The 16,898-nt window shown below is 49.9% G+C and overlaps 6 protein-coding genes across 6 annotated transcripts; 3 read left to right on the forward strand and 3 right to left on the reverse strand.

Annotated features, from left to right (window-relative positions):
* Positions 1–1,157: 1,157 nt before the first annotated feature.
* Positions 1,158–1,965, forward strand: DEU56DRAFT_729635 (60S ribosomal protein L10; the record flags this gene model as incomplete). The annotated part of the gene is made up of 4 exons (XM_041348109.1): positions 1,158–1,247; positions 1,294–1,532; positions 1,588–1,833; positions 1,890–1,965. 4 exons carry the CDS (start codon positions 1,158–1,160, stop codon positions 1,963–1,965), a joined length of 651 nt encoding a protein of 216 aa, XP_041212459.1.
* Positions 1,966–2,864: 899 nt separating this feature from the next.
* DEU56DRAFT_781491 (Rad1/Rec1/Rad17) lies at positions 2,865–4,697 on the forward strand. Its single transcript, XM_041352039.1, has 10 exons — positions 2,865–3,121; positions 3,175–3,243; positions 3,295–3,364; positions 3,411–3,774; positions 3,823–3,915; positions 3,966–3,987; positions 4,037–4,198; positions 4,245–4,309; positions 4,366–4,522; positions 4,571–4,697. The coding sequence occupies exons 1-10, from the start codon at positions 3,074–3,076 to the stop codon at positions 4,601–4,603; spliced, it is 1,083 nt and encodes a 360-aa protein (XP_041212460.1). The 5' UTR covers positions 2,865–3,073; the 3' UTR covers positions 4,604–4,697.
* On the reverse strand, positions 4,698–6,000 carry DEU56DRAFT_781495 (pyruvate dehydrogenase X component). Its single transcript, XM_041352040.1, has 6 exons — positions 5,879–6,000; positions 5,686–5,828; positions 5,571–5,633; positions 5,106–5,519; positions 4,984–5,053; positions 4,698–4,931 (listed from the first exon to the last, which is right to left on the reverse strand). Exons 1-6 carry the CDS (start codon positions 5,940–5,942, stop codon positions 4,789–4,791), a joined length of 897 nt encoding a protein of 298 aa, XP_041212461.1. The 5' UTR covers positions 5,943–6,000; the 3' UTR covers positions 4,698–4,788.
* A 60-nt stretch (positions 6,001–6,060) lies between these two features.
* Positions 6,061–10,747, forward strand: DEU56DRAFT_781502 (uncharacterized protein). The gene is made up of 9 exons (XM_041352041.1): positions 6,061–6,306; positions 6,362–6,508; positions 6,561–7,554; positions 7,602–7,751; positions 7,801–8,839; positions 8,890–9,384; positions 9,445–9,659; positions 9,715–10,320; positions 10,384–10,747. Exons 1-9 carry the CDS (start codon positions 6,254–6,256, stop codon positions 10,438–10,440), a joined length of 3,756 nt encoding a protein of 1,251 aa, XP_041212462.1. The 5' UTR covers positions 6,061–6,253; the 3' UTR covers positions 10,441–10,747.
* Positions 10,638–12,576, reverse strand: DEU56DRAFT_58302 (uncharacterized protein). The gene is made up of 5 exons (XM_041346925.1): positions 12,278–12,576; positions 12,004–12,225; positions 11,898–11,954; positions 11,005–11,842; positions 10,638–10,946 (listed from the first exon to the last, which is right to left on the reverse strand). Exons 1-4 carry the CDS (start codon positions 12,361–12,363, stop codon positions 11,005–11,007), a joined length of 1,203 nt encoding a protein of 400 aa, XP_041212463.1. The 5' UTR covers positions 12,364–12,576; the 3' UTR covers positions 10,638–10,946.
* A 1,264-nt stretch (positions 12,577–13,840) lies between these two features.
* DEU56DRAFT_58322 (uncharacterized protein) lies at positions 13,841–15,971 on the reverse strand. Its single transcript, XM_041346926.1, has 7 exons — positions 15,546–15,971; positions 15,439–15,498; positions 15,322–15,390; positions 15,233–15,271; positions 14,952–15,167; positions 14,018–14,892; positions 13,841–13,962 (listed from the first exon to the last, which is right to left on the reverse strand). Exons 1-6 carry the CDS (start codon positions 15,623–15,625, stop codon positions 14,022–14,024), a joined length of 1,335 nt encoding a protein of 444 aa, XP_041212464.1. The 5' UTR covers positions 15,626–15,971; the 3' UTR covers positions 13,841–13,962; positions 14,018–14,021.
* Between the last annotated feature and the right edge of the window lie 927 nt (positions 15,972–16,898).

Consider the following 16,898-nt stretch of genomic DNA (forward strand, 5'->3'; position numbering starts at 1 on the left):
ATGTGGACCCCATGTCCGTTGCGTCACGAGTTGAGAATCTGGTCTCGGCTTCTCAGAGCAGAGTGAGAGCGTTTACACAGACTGATGGGAAACGTAGGGTTGACGTGAAGGTCTTTAAACAGACTGTGTACCCGACACTCGCCTTTGCTGCGGACAAATTACTTTGTACGCTCGGAGCAGTACTTGGAAGAAATCTCCTGCACGATCGGAGGATTTGAAGATCAGTACAAAACATTTATCAAGACGTAATCTTACTTTCCATGTTTTCCGACAAGCCTTAAATGGATATGAATCGGCCTGACCGTGATGTCCACGGAAGCACTCTAGTAAACGATGTAAGTATAGCGGTTTTTCATACACCCGGAGTAACTGTGGTGCACGCCGCGCGGCGCTAGCACAGCCCGAACACGCGTGGTTCGAACCTGCAGCTCACCTTGACCTGGCCTTCGGGGCCCGAGTTTACTCGATGCCTCTGCGACGCGACCTGTACATGCTGACTCCACGTCAGCGACGAAAAGCTCGAGGATTGTCACTGTTCAACCGATCACAAGGAGAATTCAGCACACTCAAGCAGTTGGAACCTGCTTTACTGTTGGCGACGCTCGCGAGTTTGCAATGAGGGGTGCTCAACAAGCGAAAACTGCATGTCACTCTGCCCGCCAGCCACAAACTGACTCCCCCAAGTTTTCTTTCGGGTCGTGATATCTCCGTACGGTATAAATACGGAGTTGAAGTCCGCAGTGAAGCTGACAGTATGATTGCCATTGACTGTATTGACTCACGCTGTGTAAAATTAGAGAGGTATTGCCTTTGGGTGACAAACCTCGGTGACGAGTTTACCAACTTGTATTATCAATCTGCTGGTTAGTCATAGTTATGTAGTTCAAAGTCAGCTTGATTATCTAAGATTTAGCGGACGGACTCGTCTCCCACCTACGCACCTCTCAACTCACCGTCAAGACCCCCGTGTAACATGTGAGTGTTACTCTCCGCATGTTTGTTTCAGGATGGCTGGTTGGGTGGAATTCGAACTGGACGAATTAGTGGATTTTCAAGTGGTCAGGGTGGATGTTGTCAGATTGCTTTGGATGTGACTCTATTGGTCCAGGTACTGGGTACTGATCGCAACTTCTTCTATTGCATCACAGATCACAACAATGGGTCGTCGCCCAGCCCGCTGCTACCGTTACTGCAAGAACAAGCCCTACCCCAAGTCACGGTACAACCGTGGTGTCCCTGATCCCAAAGTTCGTTCACCCACGCCTCGTCACTCAAATCCTCACCCCTCTGCAGATCAGGATCTTCGACCTCGGCCGGAAACGTGCATCCGTCGACGAGTTCCCCTTCTGCTGTCATCTCGTCTCTGATGAGTACGAGCAGCTGAGTTCCGAGGCGCTCGAAGCAGCCCGTATCTGCGCCAACAAGTACGTCACCAAGACATCTGGCAAGGATTCGTTCCACATGCGTGTCCGTGTGCACCCATTCCACGTCATCCGCATCAACAAGATGTTGAGTTGTGCTGGAGCTGATAGGTTCGTGACTTCGTACGGAATTCGTGGTGCGAGTCTTACATTTTTTTTCGTGTAGGCTTCAGACTGGTATGCGTGGTGCTTGGGGTAAGCCCTACGGCACTGTCGCCCGTGTCAACATCGGCCAGATCATCCTCTCTATCCGTTGCAAGGAGTCCAACGCTGCCGTTATCCAGGAGGCTCTCCGCCGTGCACGATACAAGTTCCCCGGACGCCAGAAAATTATTGTCTCGAAGAAGTGGGGTTTCACGAATGTGGACCGTCAGGATTACATGAAGCTCAAGGAGGATAAGAGAGTGTTACAGTGCGTATCATTTCAGGTCGTTTGGCGAATTTTTGATTGACACCTTTGCCGTGCAGGGATGGAGCTTACGTACAGTTTATTCGTGCTAGAGGCCCGCTGGAGCAGAACTTGCGTGCTCAGCTCAGAGCTTAGGTCTATACTCATCATGCATATGATTACTGTCAGTGGAACGAGTGAAAGATATACTGCAAGCGCCTGCATGCTAAGAATTCTATGAGATGGTGTCGATGTGAGTGGTGAAATAAAACATGCACATCAGCTTCTTTAAATTTTGAACGGCGGTTCGCAACGCTTCCTGCGCCAACATTCCGCCATCCCCCATTATACTCATCTAGTTCAGGATCGCCTTCGATATCTACAAGTAGACCATGAACGGGACTAGAGTCAGCAATACTCTAATTTCTGCACTGGATTATGGCTACAGTTTCAGATATTTACAGATCACGTAACGGAACTTCCGCCGTCCTTTCACTCCCAGCAGGCGGTGGTGCAGAGGTCCTGCCACTCGGGTTTCTTGACAACCCGTTCATCATGATTTTGCGATTGAATACTTTGCCCCGTGAGATTCCCATGTTTTCCATCAGTTCTGTTCCTTTCTAAGTTGAGACATGGAGGCAACCTCAGGTACTAGTTGGGTACCAGCGATTCGTTGTTCTGTTCCTCGTATTATGCTATATCCAGCGGTCGACTACTCTTCCCGCCTCAGTTCTTCACCCGTGTCGATTCCATCTCCAGGCCCTAATTTTTTTCTCAGCTCCCGGCATCCTCAAGCTCGATATCCCGATATGTGCATTATTGTCACGCACCAAGTTCAAGTGTACGAGCTCCAAATTATTCGACATGTATATACATACGTACGCGATCTTGATCATGCATACTTGTTCACCGTACAAGCTTCGGACCGACGCACATTTCATGTACGAGCTTTACATATCACAACACGTCTGCTACAACTTGCATACATACTGTAATCTCATGCATACCTGCGCACTTCTGTTAGTTACTTTACAAGCTTCGCACAATTCGTGTGCAAGCTTTACATGCGACACATATGTCGTTTTACTACTTGCATACTATACATGCTACAAGCTCATGCATACCTTCTACCATTCTGTTCGGGGTTTGTAAGCCATACGAGGCAGTAACCGGCCATACACGCTAGTGATTCTTTTGTTGATGCGCCTGACTCGTGGCACGCCGCACAAGTCTAATTCCAAGTACTACCTGGGGAGAGTACAAAATGTCGCAAATAATGTCGCAGCCAATTCAACTAGATAAGGCCAAACCTGTGCGACATTTATCTGCCTCCTGGAGCGTCCTCCCAGCTGAGACGTACACCAGCTTTTAACAGCATCTGTACACGATGTTCGATATTTCGCCTCCCTCCTACGCGGAATTGGCTTCTCGAATGTGAGTGCACTGCTTCGAATTGTGATTGATCGCTGAAAAGTATGGTTGAAGCGAGCGTCTATGACATTGACAGCCAACAGTGGGATGACTGTCACCGTCGAGGAAGCGCGAACACTGCTAGGTACGCATTTGTCTGTTCCCCGAGACATCTGTACAATTTCCCATAGCAACGTCATACATCTATGCGGACCATTTTGACGAGTGGTCATTCAACACCGACAACCTGCAGGCTGCCCCGTCTCAGTTGTCTCCACCTGACATCGATCGAGACGCCACGTCTTTTGAAATTCCTCTGAACACCTTGCTTGAATGCCTGAATATTTTTGGAACTGCGAACATGTCTTCCTCAGGCAGTACAGGTTCGAAGCACAAGCAGTGGCGTCGAGCCGATGATGCCTCAGATGACGAGAGGGGCAACGAGGGACGGCGTCCCAATGCCAATAGTATCGATCAGCACTTCGGCGGTAACGAGAAGCGGACGAGCATGCGTCTCACATATGAGGGGCCTGGATACCCCTTGACACTTGTTCTGTAAGTTCTTATCCTCTTGGCTTGAACGACTGCACAGATGTGTTGCAGTGCAGAAGACTCGTCAGGGCCCACGACGACGTGTGAGATATCGACTTTCGATACTGAGCCGAACTTAGAGCTCCCATTTGATGCTGAACAGACGTTGGGTGTCTCCTCAAGTGCTTCGTCCTTTGTCCTTATACCTTATTTAGCGCCCTCAAGATCATTTTCAAGGTCTGTTTGGCGCACATCGAACTCATGACGCTGCTCACACTGTGACCAGTCATCGTTCTGGCTCCGTGATGCCCTTGCAGAGCTTGATCCATCCTGTGAAAAAATAACGTTGATCGCCAACCCTGTAGCAGATATCCAGACAGCGCAAAGAGGCGTTCCCGCCAAACCCCTCTTTCGAATACAGGGAACGGGAGCATTCGGCAGCACTGAAGTGAGTTTGTGAGTTTGTACAGGGTTTGGGTTCCAATCTGCTGCAGATGGACTATCCAAACGACAGAGAGGTGCTAGAAACATTCGAGTGTTCGCGCAGTGTCAGCTTCAGGTATTGTGATTTGTTGTGATGCGTGTACTAGAATTGACTGAGATGATCGATATTAGCTATCGTTTTGCACCTCTGTCACGCACGCTGCGAGCTTTGCAGAACTCGACAAAGACATCCCTTCGCCTTGAGCAGGAGGGTTTGTTGAGTTTGCAGTTCTTAGTGCCCGTGCCGAGGCCGCGGGGTGGCATGTCAGATTCTTTTATCGAGTTTCGAGTGAGATTGTTTTGATTTAGTTCTAAAGGCCGAGGCTGACCAGAACAGTGTCTTGCTTTGGACGATGATGTCGCCCACTGAAGCAACGTGTGCCCTGCTCCTCAATGGAGGTTGTGGCGAGCCATCGGGTTTTCTCAATGTAAAAGGAGGGGACCAGTACTTCAAACATCTTACATAGACAGGTAACATGACTTGTGATAAATGAGTATCAATAACACAAAAATCTAAGCAACGTCTACGGAACGGGGGGTACGATATAACATTAATTAGAGTAACCCATCGAAGTACCTAGCAGAGCTGTCTTGTGCCTTCGTTGACGATATGGGTATGGGGGCAGCCTTTGGGGAAGATGGCGAAGAAGGGAGGTAGTCGGCGATGATGGCGTCAAAGGTTGCTGGTGTTGTAGGTGCTAGCGAGAGCTTCAGATGCTTTACAACATGATTTACAGAAAAATGATTCACCAAGTGCAGGCTTCGTTTTGGCGGCTAGGCCAGAGACAATAAGCTGGCGGATTGCAGCACCGTCTAGTGGCTGAATGATGTTGTGAACAAGTGTGAGATCAAGCGTATGTGATGAACTATACCTTGACTTCCTCAACCTTTTTCGGCGCTGAAACCTCCTTCTTCGCTTCCTTGAAAGTTCCCATTGGACTCGACGCTCTCCCGAGGTACGCAAGTACGTCACCCTTGGTAAGCATTCCACGAACACCCGTACCCGGGATAGCTTCCGCATCAGCAATGTTACCTTCAATGAGGAGGCGTATCACCGAGGGTAGTAAGTGCTTCGAGTGCTTCGGGTGGTGCGACACTTTGGGAGCGATAGGTTGAGGTGCCGGTGCCGGAGGTGGGAGTGGAGCTGCCTGAGTCTCGGGTTTCGGAGGGGGAGGTGCTGGCTTCGACTCCTCCTTGGGTGCCTCAAGGTTCGAGATGTCGTCTCCTTCCTCAGCAAGGAGGGCAATGACTTTGCCAACCTGGATGTTCTTGCTACCGTCTTGGACCTGGATTGCAGTCAGTGCTTGTTGTAATTGCTATGAAATGAGGAGACAAACAATGATTTTACCCAAAATACCATCATCCTGTGCCTCGACGTCAATGGTGGCCTTGTCAGTTTCCTGTTGGGTCGGTGAGGTTCCGTGTGTGAACGGAAACACGCAAAGTTCATACAATTTCTAGCAGGACATCTCCTGCAGAGAAAGACTCGCCTTCCCTCTTTTTCCAGGAAGAAATGCCACCTTCTGTCATAGTGGGCGACATGGCTGGCATCTCAAGGCTGGTGATGGCATACTGGACTCTCGTCTGGTGCAGAGCTGAGAGAGAGAGTTATGTATGAGCTTTGCCAGAAGTGAAACAAACGCACTTCTATGCTGCACTCGTGACAAAAAGCGAGCAAGGCTCATTGATTGACGAGCAGGACGCATCATGAGGAAGGTCGATGGTGGGCCGATATATGAATCTCAAGTCCGAGCAATGACACGGTATTCAGCCCGTGGGAGTCCTTGACCCCTTCAATTAAATTGCAAAGCTTGTACATAACCCCTCCTCTCGTCCACCGTGACCTTCATCCTCTCATCCCAGATTATATTGACGCTGGAGGATTCACCGAAAACACTCTGAGACACGTCCGATATTCCAGCAAACACGACCAGCGACATTAGGACTTCCATCTTTGAACCGATTTCTGCCCGCATTTTACGTACCTGTGTTTGAAAGCTAGAGTGGTGGAAAGAGCTCTATGCCATCGCTGTCAATTGAAGCTCTTGTGGAGGAACGTGTGGCACAACTCGAGTGAGTGCACTATATTCAATACCACTACACAATGTTTACGCTAGTATGTGTGCAGAGTAATTTCACATCGCAGAAATGAACTCCTTCGCGAAATGTACCGTATGATGAGGAGACGGCAAAACGCAGGGTCCATATCCATGGCTGACGATGAGGACGAAGATGGACTACAGGATTGGTTAGATAAATATGATCTCAACGAGAAGTTCGTGGCGTTATTCACCGATTTTCCTCGTTAACGTGCTCATCCCCACCAGTCCCGATGCGGCCATGGTGTCAAATATTCCACAGAGCGAACTATGTGCCACTTCATCACCTCCAACTCATGAGGAGTTTAAACCTATAGAACTACCGGACGTCATCGATGTCGATTCCCCCATGTCAGAGCCTCCTGCTTCACCTCACTCCGAATCATCCATATTACTTCAAGTTCCAGAATCCGATGACCCCTTGGCCATATCGATACCGGAAGGGTCACCTCCCCGCGCCACTTCCATATCGCACAAACGCCCGAGAACAGACGACGAGCCGGATGAACTGAATCTCGTAGCGCTTTCGCGATCGCCCTCTCAGCGATCAGTCAGTCGTCGCAGTCAATCCCTGACCCGCCACACGTCTCGTTCGAAATCTCGTACATTCTCGCCACGTTCTCCTGAACATGCAAATGTCACCATCGACGAGGTAAGTGAAGTCGCAGAAGTACTCGTCGACGTGGAGGAAAGGGACGTACCCATGGACGAAGTTAGAGAACTCTCGCCTGATCTCGTCCTTCCATCACCTTCGCCCGGCCAGAAAATTACGCCTCGCGCCATAGTCTATCCCACTGTGGACGTTGCAGTTATTCAACCTTCCCTCCTCATTCCCACCCCCACATCTCCAGTGGCTGACCCGGCATTCAGCTTCGATGAGGCCGAGAGCGAGCCACCTGAGGAGACACCGTCTGCTGCTTCAACACCTGTAGAGGCGCCACGGCATCAACAACAACATCAGCAGCAACAACAACATCATCATCATCATTTCAACCCCGCCTACAGTCTACCTCCGATCAAATCATTGCCTCCTGAATATCTCCGCAAGAGCAAGTCTGCCAAACAGAAAAAGCGAGATAAGGAACGTGACAACGCAGACGGAAAGACCAAGGATGAATGGACACCGATGGGCCTGACCAAGTGGGGTGCAACCATTCGTGCAAACCCTGTCTGGAAGAAGGTCTCTCGTGCCACCAAGTGCTTGAGCACGCGTGACTGGGGTGTATGTGACGTAGATCTATTACAGCCGAAGTACTCACAAGTATGTAGGTTGCCATTGCCGAAGTCAGGCTCACGCGTGCCCTTGAACGCGTCGAAAGCCTCGAGAATGTCGCAAAGTGGAGTTATAGGCAGCCCAAAAGACAAAAGAACCTCGGGGGTTTGACCAAGACCCACTGGGACTATCTTATGGACGAAATGGCATGATCTCCATGATTCTCGCGGTGCATGTGGCTTACATTCTAGTTAGAAATGGATGCGCGTTGATTTTCGCGAGGAGCGACGCTGGAAATATGTTCTCGCGTTTAACCTGTCGACTGCTGTACTGGAGTGGCATGACGCAGGGAGTCGCGAGGAGAGGGTTAGGCTTGGCATCTGTGTTTTGTGGAAGCGTCCCAGGTCTTCTCAAAATGTCCCTATGGAAGATGTAGACACGGATTCGCGGCCTGCGGAGCATAATGGCTATACCCCTATGGCAGACGAATCCGATGGCGATGAAGAGGAGGGAGAGGCGGAGCAAAGAGATATCGTAGACGCTCTAGAGTCGCGTGACGCCTTAGAGGAAGCACTGGACGGAACAGGGTCTAATGAGTCCATTGACAGTAGTCAGCACCAGACTCCAGGCCCCGACCATGTCCAGCCCAAAGTCGAAGATGTTGAAGATCCTTCAGCCCTGCAAGACTCAAATACGATGAACGTGGACGCGCAGCAGGAAGACCAAGCCAAGGTCGAGAGCGATGATCAGACTGGTCTCAAGGCACATTCAACGGATCCTAATCTTGCCTCGCAGCAAAATACGCAACCGGATGCTACTCCTACGGGATCGTCGTCCAAAGCGTCCAAAGCGAGTTTGTATGCACCGCTCAGGGAGCAGATCGCATACTCGGATGAGCTAAAGCTTTTCCTCGACGACGACGATCTCATCCTTGTCAAGGCACTCTCAGATCTGACTACAGATGACTCTGGTATTGAGCCGTCGCTACCCATCGCTGATCTCTCGGACATTTTCCCCGACCTTCAACCGCTCGGCATGCCAGATGTTATTTCCAGCTCGAATGAGGGGAAGAAGAAAGATAAGAAGTCGGGAGAGGATAACAGGCGTCTCGAGGATGCTGGATTTACGAAGATGGCACCGTTGGGTCGCTTCATGCACTCTAAGCCGACGCTTCTTGGACCTTTGCAACCTGCTAGGCGTTGGGTGAACGGGGAGTGGATGTTTGCTGAAGAAGCAGCAGTGGCTGTGGATTTCGATGGTGCGATTGGGAAGACAGTGGATGATACTGCCTCAGGTAAGGTTGGGGTCAGAAAGTGATAGTTATGCTGATTCTGTTATTTGCAGACCTTTTTGAGGGCAGTAGGCCATCCGCAGTTAGCTCCCTCGGACTGCCATCGAAAGATGGCAAGAAGCGTTCGGAGCATCTTTGGAGCTCGGATGAAGACTCCCTGCTCAAAACCCTCGTGGATAGATATCCCAATAACTGGCTTCTAGTTTCGGACTCATTCAACTCCTCGCGTGTCACTATTTCCACTGATAAACGAACTCCCTGGGAATGCTTCGAACGTTGGAGCAGCCGCTTCGGTAGCGGACACAGATTCCATCCTGATGTCAACTCCCCTGTCAATGCGGAGCGCACGCCGCCGCCAGCATCAACCTCAGCTCAAGGACAGATGACAACGAGAGGCGTTAAGCGGTTAGCTAGTATGTCAGTTACACAGAACCAAAGCCCTGGAGCGGGCCTGACGTCTGACACCAAAAAACGGCGGAGACATACATTCATGTATGAGACGATGCGCAAAGCTGCGAAGAAGCGCGAAGCCGCGCAAAAAGCGTCCAGTGAGCTACATTCGTGATTTACACCTTACCAGCACTTACCAGTTCGTGTAAATTCATTAGTGAATCAGCGAAAGGCATCCAACATTCATGATACACATGGGCAGTATCAGAAAATGCCTAAACTGACACCAGCTGAACTTAGTCGTATGAAGTATGAGAAAGAGTCGAGGGAGCAACAAGAATTACTTCTTGCGCGACGTCGCCACGAGGAACTTACTCGTCAAGCAATGATGCAGCGCGACCCAAGGCTGCAAGCGGCCGCGGCCGCAGCTGGTGTATGTATTGTTGTCCCGCCTTTTCTCGAGCGTTGTTCTGACAGCGAGTTGCTAGCAACCTCAACAGGCGGCGGCGACGGCAGCAGCAGCCCAGCAACAGCAGCCAAATGGAACGCCAAGACCAGCAGCCCAGCCTGCACAGGCTGTCCCGCAAATACGGAATCAACCTGTGGCGCAGGTCAATATCTCTCAGCAACAGCGAATGCCAACACCAATGGCATCAGTAGCCGTTACAGGGGCTCGTATGTCCCCTCAGCACGTGTTGCAAGCCCAAGCCGCTCAAGCTCGTGCTATCGCTGCAGCCGCACAGGCCGCCCAAGCTCAAGCCCAATCCCAATCCCAAGTGCCGGCACAAGGTAGCCCCGTTCCTACCATAAACGGCCTTCCTGCTGGTGCCCACCTGTCACCTCCATATCAGTCGCGCGCTGCAACATCATCGCCTGGCGTGGCACCGCAAGCAACTCCTCCACGCAATGTAGGCACGCCTTCCAACGCTGCTTCTCCCCGACCACCCTCTGCACAACCGCAACTACCCATGCAGCCTCCTCAGATGCCTGGAAATACCGTTCCACGGCAGGCTCATTACTTTCCGGTGTTGCAAACGCTTCCCGGTGGTCAATTCACACAGGAACAGATGGACCAAGCTCTTCGGTTGATGCAGGTGAGCTAGCTTCGACCGATGATAGGGTAGCGGCCTTTAATGGTGGTGCATTTCTTTCGGCAGCAGCGGTCCACTATGGCTCAGGCACAGCAGAATAGTCAGTATCCCTCGCAGACCTGATATCGCTTAGCGTATATTTTTGCCTTGCATCGGCTACCTGTATCTGCTGCGATTCATGAACACACTCACGGGACCATGCATGACTCCTTCATCCATTTTGCCTGTCTTACGACCCGGCTGGTCATTGATCAAGAATTAGGCACTTGAGAGGCCACTTTTCGAATCGAGCGTTTAGTAAATACTCCCACTTACAAGCTTTATTCGATTTTGCGGATCGAATCTTCCTGTAAACTTCCTGTAAACTTGAACCTTATCGCTGCGTAATGGGACAGCACTGTCCCTTGTGCGGCAAGATGGACATAATTATGACGGCCTGTGCATGAACGCGGGCACACATCATTATTGGGGCGTTCTAGTACTATGCTACATAGATTGCTGTATGCGTGATTTCATGGCGAGTTCGTGAGGTTCGTGTCAGAAATATGGAACGTGGATATATCGTGCAACAACCGAAAGCGTGAGAGAGAGATTAACGCGATCCTGCCGTCGTGGTTTCTGTCGTTTTTCTGACGAAAGTACGAGTTCGGTTAACAACAAAAAGGGTAAACAATGATGACGACTTACTCAACTCTGATGTCGAAAAACGTTTTTTGTATTGATGACACAAGTACTATTGTCGTACTTCACGGTTGCCCCGAGACTGCCACACTTTCGAGAGTGAGCCTTGAAGCTATCATGACGCGTGAAAACTTTTGAGCATCTAGCAACACTGCAAGTCCACGTTGCACCGAAGTGAGCGCTCAAAGTATGTCGTGGGATGGCACCTGCTCGCAACTGGCTGTTGCAGCCTGACCACGGGCAAGTGACTTTTCTATCCCCACAACCTCGAGCGTCCCGATGCCACCGCTGTCCGTGGCGCATGATAGAGGACCTGTCTGTTTTCACCCAGAGACCACAGGGAGAGTCTTCCCGGTCGCATGTGTGAACGTTTATCCAATTATCGTCGGCGTTCTCGCCTATGAGGTATTCTTCGTCAACCAGGAGACCATCAACCATGTAAGCCCGAGGACAACCAGGCTGTTGAATTTGCCCGTGTGCCAGCTGACTTTGGTGTTCCGTATGATGAGAGATTCGGTGGTCTGCAGAGATTTCGGAAAAGACTGGATTACGAAGGAATGGGGGCTGGACGCCGGAAAGAGGGGCGATGGTATTATTGAAGGATACTGGAGGAAGAAGATGCTGTGTGGTCTGGAAAAGTTCCTCAGGCAATGAAGGATGATGAAGTTGAAGAGCAGCATGGCCGTTCAAATCCCCATCAAGTGTGAACTCGATACCGGAGAAGCCAATACCCGGTTCGGGAGTTGTTGTATGGTCCCATCCCATGCCACTTGCCGCTTGATAGGGTGGATACATATTTGACATGGAGTTGTGAAGATGTGGAGCCATGCTTGCGTCCTGCGGACTACAGAACGAAGAAAGCATGAGCAACATGGCGAATGGTACGCAGATTCGGTTACCTTGAGTGACCATCAAAGATTGAGTCAGGGAAAGAATTTTGTAAAGGTAGTATTTCACTGATATCGCTGTCTCACAGACTAATCACGCATGTATCGGGACGCACACCTTATGTGTCCGCAATATTGCATGCTCGTAGTGCCATTGTCGATTTGTACTTCTACAAATGACGGCAAAAATGCATTCCTATGAAAACTGGATGTGAGGACGGAGTCGTGCTTGAAAGAAGTCACTTGCATTAGATTGGGTGCGCCACCTAGTGCCTCCGCCAGCAGCTGATAAGTATCCAAAGGAAAGTGTAGCACCACCCTTGTGATGTATGAAAGTTCCCTGTAAATCGTCAGCTCTGATATAATGAGTCCACGCAAAGAAACTCTCATACTGAACAGGTGATGAGAGATTCTCCCGCACAGCGGAATGGGCATGAACAGCGAGTCCATGGGGGACGGTGCTGCTCGACTCGGACATTCAAGTTACGTGAATCAAGGTTGTGAAAGAGCAAAGTGAGACGCAAAATAAAGCAGCCGGCACCGCATATTATATGTGTTCATAGGCCTGGCACGCGAGCGGCCAGGGGGCAGTGTAAGGACATACTAGTACAGCAAGGTTGGCCAGCTCCAATCATATGGAAAGGGAATGAATGGTCCAGCGACGAAGAATAGCCAGCGGTTTCGTAAGTCTTGGAAAAGTGACCAAGGGAGCGCAGCCAACAGTAGAGTGACTGAGACCACGACATGTCATCATTGAGTAGACCCTCGAAGTTGATTCAACGATGGGCCCGGGGAGGAGTGATCATTTGTATGGTTATGGACCCACTCACTGACTTCCACTGGCAGCTGCCACATATCCGTGCGTTTGGCCTTGTATTAGTATTATACCACGGTATTTCCAAGTCATGCCAGTGCATGTCATGTTGAGTGGGTGTTACTACATCAGTGGAACCCGGCCGCTGTTTGCAAGCCTCGCAGTAATGGTGATGCTCGAAGATGTGCAAGCTTGGCTGCTCTGGAAGGTTCGTAGTAGGAAGGTCCACTGGCAGGCCATCTCAGAGGAGAGGCTCAGTGTTTGGTCTGAACTTGAAGAGGGAATGTACACTGGATTCCGAGTCGGGTACGATCTTTATTAAATCATATATAGTCCGGCATCGGCCAACCTTCATTACCGACTGCCGACAGCTGCCAACTCTCAGACTTTGTTTTCAAACTGACTTACCCGAGCATTCTGCCGATCTCAGCGGTGTGCAGGGTACACGCAGTAAATCATTTAAGTCGAGTGCCAGCATTTTCACATCATGGCCCATGGGCGTACTAGTACGCATGCTAAGAGGCCGCCCGTATCAGATCTGGACCTGAGATTGCGAGTGCATGCATAGGGTCGCATAAATCAGTCAAATCAGCCATATGATGTGCTTGCTGTACGAGACCCTAGACATACAATTGCTACAATGGTGCCAATGGCACTGTGCAGTCCGTGCCAAAGTGTAAACAAGCTGTGAGGATTTAAAATTTACGAATAAGTACTAGTATGTAGTTGGTTTTCTTAGTACGATTATATTGATCCGCCACAGCTTGCCAGTTGCCTGCCATACTTCTGCCATAGCGCATAATACCATAGGCCATGATACGTATTAGTAGCGGCACCTGGTAAAGCGTGGAGTGCAATGCATTAATGTGAGAAAGCTGAAATAGCTACACCCAGCGCTTGCGACAGGCTTGAGTACTCCACCGCTTGTGCGCGTACCAATCTTGAAACACACTTAGGCGGCCATGCAGCTCCCAGGACAGATTATATATTCAAGAAACGATTCAGAGTTACTTAAGTACGGTAACGCCGAACATCTGTCGAACACAAAGCTGTCCCTAAGACATTTTTCTTTTCTTTTGAGGGGGTATCACAAAAGAGACAAGTGAGGGTATAATTGATGATCGTAGGCAGGTAGGTAAGGATAGCGCTGGTCTACAGCTGCAGGATGATGTCATTGCAATAAATAGGGGTATGTTCCACGAATCGTGGCTTGAGTGGCTGCGTGGAAGTCGCAGCAGCCTCAGCTGCTTCAATCGGTCCCTTCTGATTGGCATAAATAAGCTCGTCATCGACAAAATCAGAGAAAAATCATACTCACCCATCTATAAGTGGCCGACCTGTCTCGTGGACACGCCTTTCACACTAATGACACGAGTGCTAGCGCAATACCTTACACTGTATCCATAAACACCTGACGCGCACTTTTCAGCATGAGATCTCCAAGAGTAGCCCCGTGTGAAAAGTCTCGAACACCCATTACACTGAAATGCTTCGCGGAAGTGCTTGCAAAGAGTATGCCGTGGCACAGCGCTCTTTTGCATCTCGGTGTTACACTCGGTCCATGTACATGAGACTTTGCTGGTGTCACCTCCACGAGCAACACCATGCCATCTCTGCGCGTGGCGCTTGATCGTACCCTTGTCCGCTCTCACCCAAAGGCCGCACGGTGAGTCACTGCGAAGACATCTGCCGATGGTTATGCTACCGTCATTGGTTCCCTGGTCAGGAAGGTCACCCAAATCGATCAAGCAGCCGTCGACGAGGAAAACCTGAGAACCTGGCTGCTGAGCGTCATGATTACGAAACGACACAGCTTGGATAGTGTGGTCAACGAAAGGTGTCGGCTGATGTGCACTAGGATTAGATGTCTCCGTCCTGGATGCTGGAATCGACGATGATGACGACGGCAAAGGGTGAGGGGGTGTTAGGTCATAAGGGGAATGGTCTAAATGGCGGTGAGCTGGATCATATAAGACTGTGGGTGTGAATGATTCTGCGGTTTGCGATTGTGGGGCATGTCTAATGTCGTCTTCGTATCCCCAAGCAATGGCTCTGCTTCCGTATGGTGGGAACGGCTGCAATCCTGTGTCTTGCCGCGGCACAGGATTTGCAATCACCAAATTTCTATCCGGAATTCCACCTGGAACCTGAGCAGGCCGACTATCATCTAACCCGTAGCGGATATCCGCAGAGCTGCATAAATGGGAAAAAATGAGCCTCAAGCATGGAATGCCGTGCACAAATTTTAATACCTTGCGCTAACGCCAACGTCAGCAGGCGAAATTGGGTGCTGCACTCGTCGTAAGGCATAACCGGCATTGCCTTCGTGGTACGATGGCGCATCCATTACCGGATACTGAAATGCCGTGCCCTGCTGTGGCTGCATAGAATCTTCAATATGAAGATATCTATTCGAATTTCCACCTAGAAAATGAGCAGGCGAATCGACTCCCGCAGAGCCGTATGCACTAGATAAAGAAAATGGGAGAAAGATCTGAGCTCCGGGTGACATACCGTACGCAGACTCGATTACCTTGAATCATCGACGACGTTAGAATATGTAAAAACACCCCTTAAGACTACCATCAACTGGAGCGGTCGCCGACATATCGAACCACACACCTAGACTGTGCGTAGCGACCTGGGGGAGGTCCAGGAGGGAAATATTCGCGGGATCGCATTGGTGTGTCCCTTTTAAAACTAATAAGAATGGAACGAACATTCAACGGTAATCTTCACCTCAACTGGTCAGATACTGGCAAAGACAAAATGTTCTGGCGATGCATCGCTGGCTGTGTGCTATGACGCTCGTGAGTCACTGGTGCTCTAGCTAACTCCTAACTCACAAACTGCCATGCTGGACTACTGGAACACGAATTGTAGGATGTGTCTTCGAAAAGGAAATGTTGTTGTCTGATCGGCCCATACTGGTGGATTCGAATGTTTGGAGAACAGTAAGATAGAGGTTTGTTTATAACAGATGAAATACTGCTAGGGCCATGTGAAGGGAAAAATCACCAGTTGGAATTCTAGAGAGAACAGTGACCCATTGAGGCACTGCTTGGCCGGTATAACCAGTGCTGTACAGCATACCTGCTGGTCTTCAGTGGACTTCCTGTACGGTACGCGAGGAAATCGGACCGACAGGTAATACTTACACTAGGAGATTTGGGATTTCGGGAGATGACTCGTAAGTCGGATCAAAAGACATGTAATTAATTAACCCACGCCATTCAAGTCTCCTGCCCGTCGATCACCTTCTTTAGGAGCATAGGGAGCATGAAGTCAGCGGATAACCACAGAATTGTGAGTTTAGCTCCAAAAAAAATCTGACAATCTGCCGGAATGCCTCCTAGGCAATTAGATTTCCAGGATTCCAGCAGAGCGATGTATTGTGGCGCACAAAATGACAGCGTGTGGACGACGAGCGTTGTTGGCGATTAAGACCCCGTACAAACCACTGCTGGCTGCATTTTCATTAGGCAATAGCGCAGGCAGCACCAACAATATTCCTACATCCGAGAACCGCAACATCAACATCCGATTCAACAGAGAACACGCACGAATCGAGACACAGTAATGCCATTTATTTCATGAGATGCATGACAGCGCGACGCAATGCACATTTCGTCCCAGTCCTATGTTATTATCGCCATTGCTTTGAAACCACGGGGACATGTAAAGTTCAGCACGCTACGAAACGGGTTGACCAAATGTGAACTATACAAGACTGTCTTGGAGACCGTTCAGCCGAGAAAAATCGCTAAAAAGACTGGAGCCACTGAGACGTTGGAAAGTGATGTCGAGCAGTAAGGGCAACACGGGAAGCAAGAAGTGATAGCGCCCAAGTTGTCTTGACGTGGTACTTGAAGGCCTCACGGGATAACGGCTGTGTCATTCAAATGATTGAATCAACAAATCATCACATGATCGCGGAGTTGTTGACCGGTATTTTGAAGATGTCCGGAGAGACGGGTTAAAGACCGATGATTATATAATAGCGACATATTCATCCAAGTTAAATCCCCTTCCGAGTTTGTGTCAACAGCCTGGGACAGCCTTGGTACCGCTTATTTGTGTATTGTGTCAAATCTACAGCATTTCTACACAGGAAAAGCTCTGGCATCAGAAATATTGCTGTAACTATGAGTAACTTTAGATGCCCACTGTGGCATATCAGTCCCATGATGCGGTGAAAC

This window comes from Suillus clintonianus (assembly GCF_016758775.1).
Source record: "Suillus clintonianus strain FC179 chromosome Unknown DEU56scaffold_11, whole genome shotgun sequence".
Taxonomy (NCBI): Eukaryota; Fungi; Basidiomycota; class Agaricomycetes; order Boletales; family Suillaceae; genus Suillus; species Suillus clintonianus.

Bases quoted from the DNA above. Each gene is read 5' to 3' on its own strand.
- DEU56DRAFT_781491 (XM_041352039.1), top strand. From the start codon at position 3,074: ATGTCGCAAATAATGTCGCAGCCAATTCAACTAGATAAGGCCAAACCT. The intron at 3,365-3,410 runs GTACGCATTTGT...AATTTCCCATAG, and splicing joins GGAAGCGCGAACACTGCTAG to CAACGTCATACATCTATGCG. The intron at 4,310-4,365 runs GTATTGTGATTT...GATCGATATTAG, and splicing joins TCGCGCAGTGTCAGCTTCAG to CTATCGTTTTGCACCTCTGT.
- DEU56DRAFT_781495 (XM_041352040.1), bottom strand. From the start codon at position 5,942: ATGATGCGTCCTGCTCGTCAATCAATGAGCCTTGCTCGCTTTTTGTCA. The intron at 5,054-5,105 runs GTATAGTTCATC...AACATCATTCAG, and splicing joins AAAAGGTTGAGGAAGTCAAG to CCACTAGACGGTGCTGCAAT. The intron at 4,932-4,983 runs GTGAATCATTTT...AGCTCTCGCTAG, and splicing joins CAAAACGAAGCCTGCACTTG to CACCTACAACACCAGCAACC.
- DEU56DRAFT_781502 (XM_041352041.1), top strand. From the start codon at position 6,254: ATGCCATCGCTGTCAATTGAAGCTCTTGTGGAGGAACGTGTGGCACAA. The intron at 7,752-7,800 runs GCATGATCTCCA...CATTCTAGTTAG, and splicing joins ACTATCTTATGGACGAAATG to AAATGGATGCGCGTTGATTT. The intron at 8,840-8,889 runs GTAAGGTTGGGG...TGTTATTTGCAG, and splicing joins AGTGGATGATACTGCCTCAG to ACCTTTTTGAGGGCAGTAGG.
- DEU56DRAFT_58302 (XM_041346925.1), bottom strand. From the start codon at position 12,363: ATGTCCGAGTCGAGCAGCACCGTCCCCCATGGACTCGCTGTTCATGCC. The intron at 12,226-12,277 runs GTATGAGAGTTT...GACGATTTACAG, and splicing joins AATCTCTCATCACCTGTTCA to GGAACTTTCATACATCACAA. The intron at 11,955-12,003 runs GTGTGCGTCCCG...CAGCGATATCAG, and splicing joins CAATATTGCGGACACATAAG to TGAAATACTACCTTTACAAA.
- DEU56DRAFT_58322 (XM_041346926.1), bottom strand. From the start codon at position 15,625: ATGGGCCGATCAGACAACAACATTTCCTTTTCGAAGACACATCCTACA. The intron at 15,391-15,438 runs GTGAAGATTACC...TAGTTTTAAAAG, and splicing joins CCAGTATCTGACCAGTTGAG to GGACACACCAATGCGATCCC. The intron at 15,168-15,232 runs GTAATCGAGTCT...TTCTTTATCTAG, and splicing joins AACGTCGTCGATGATTCAAG to TGCATACGGCTCTGCGGGAG.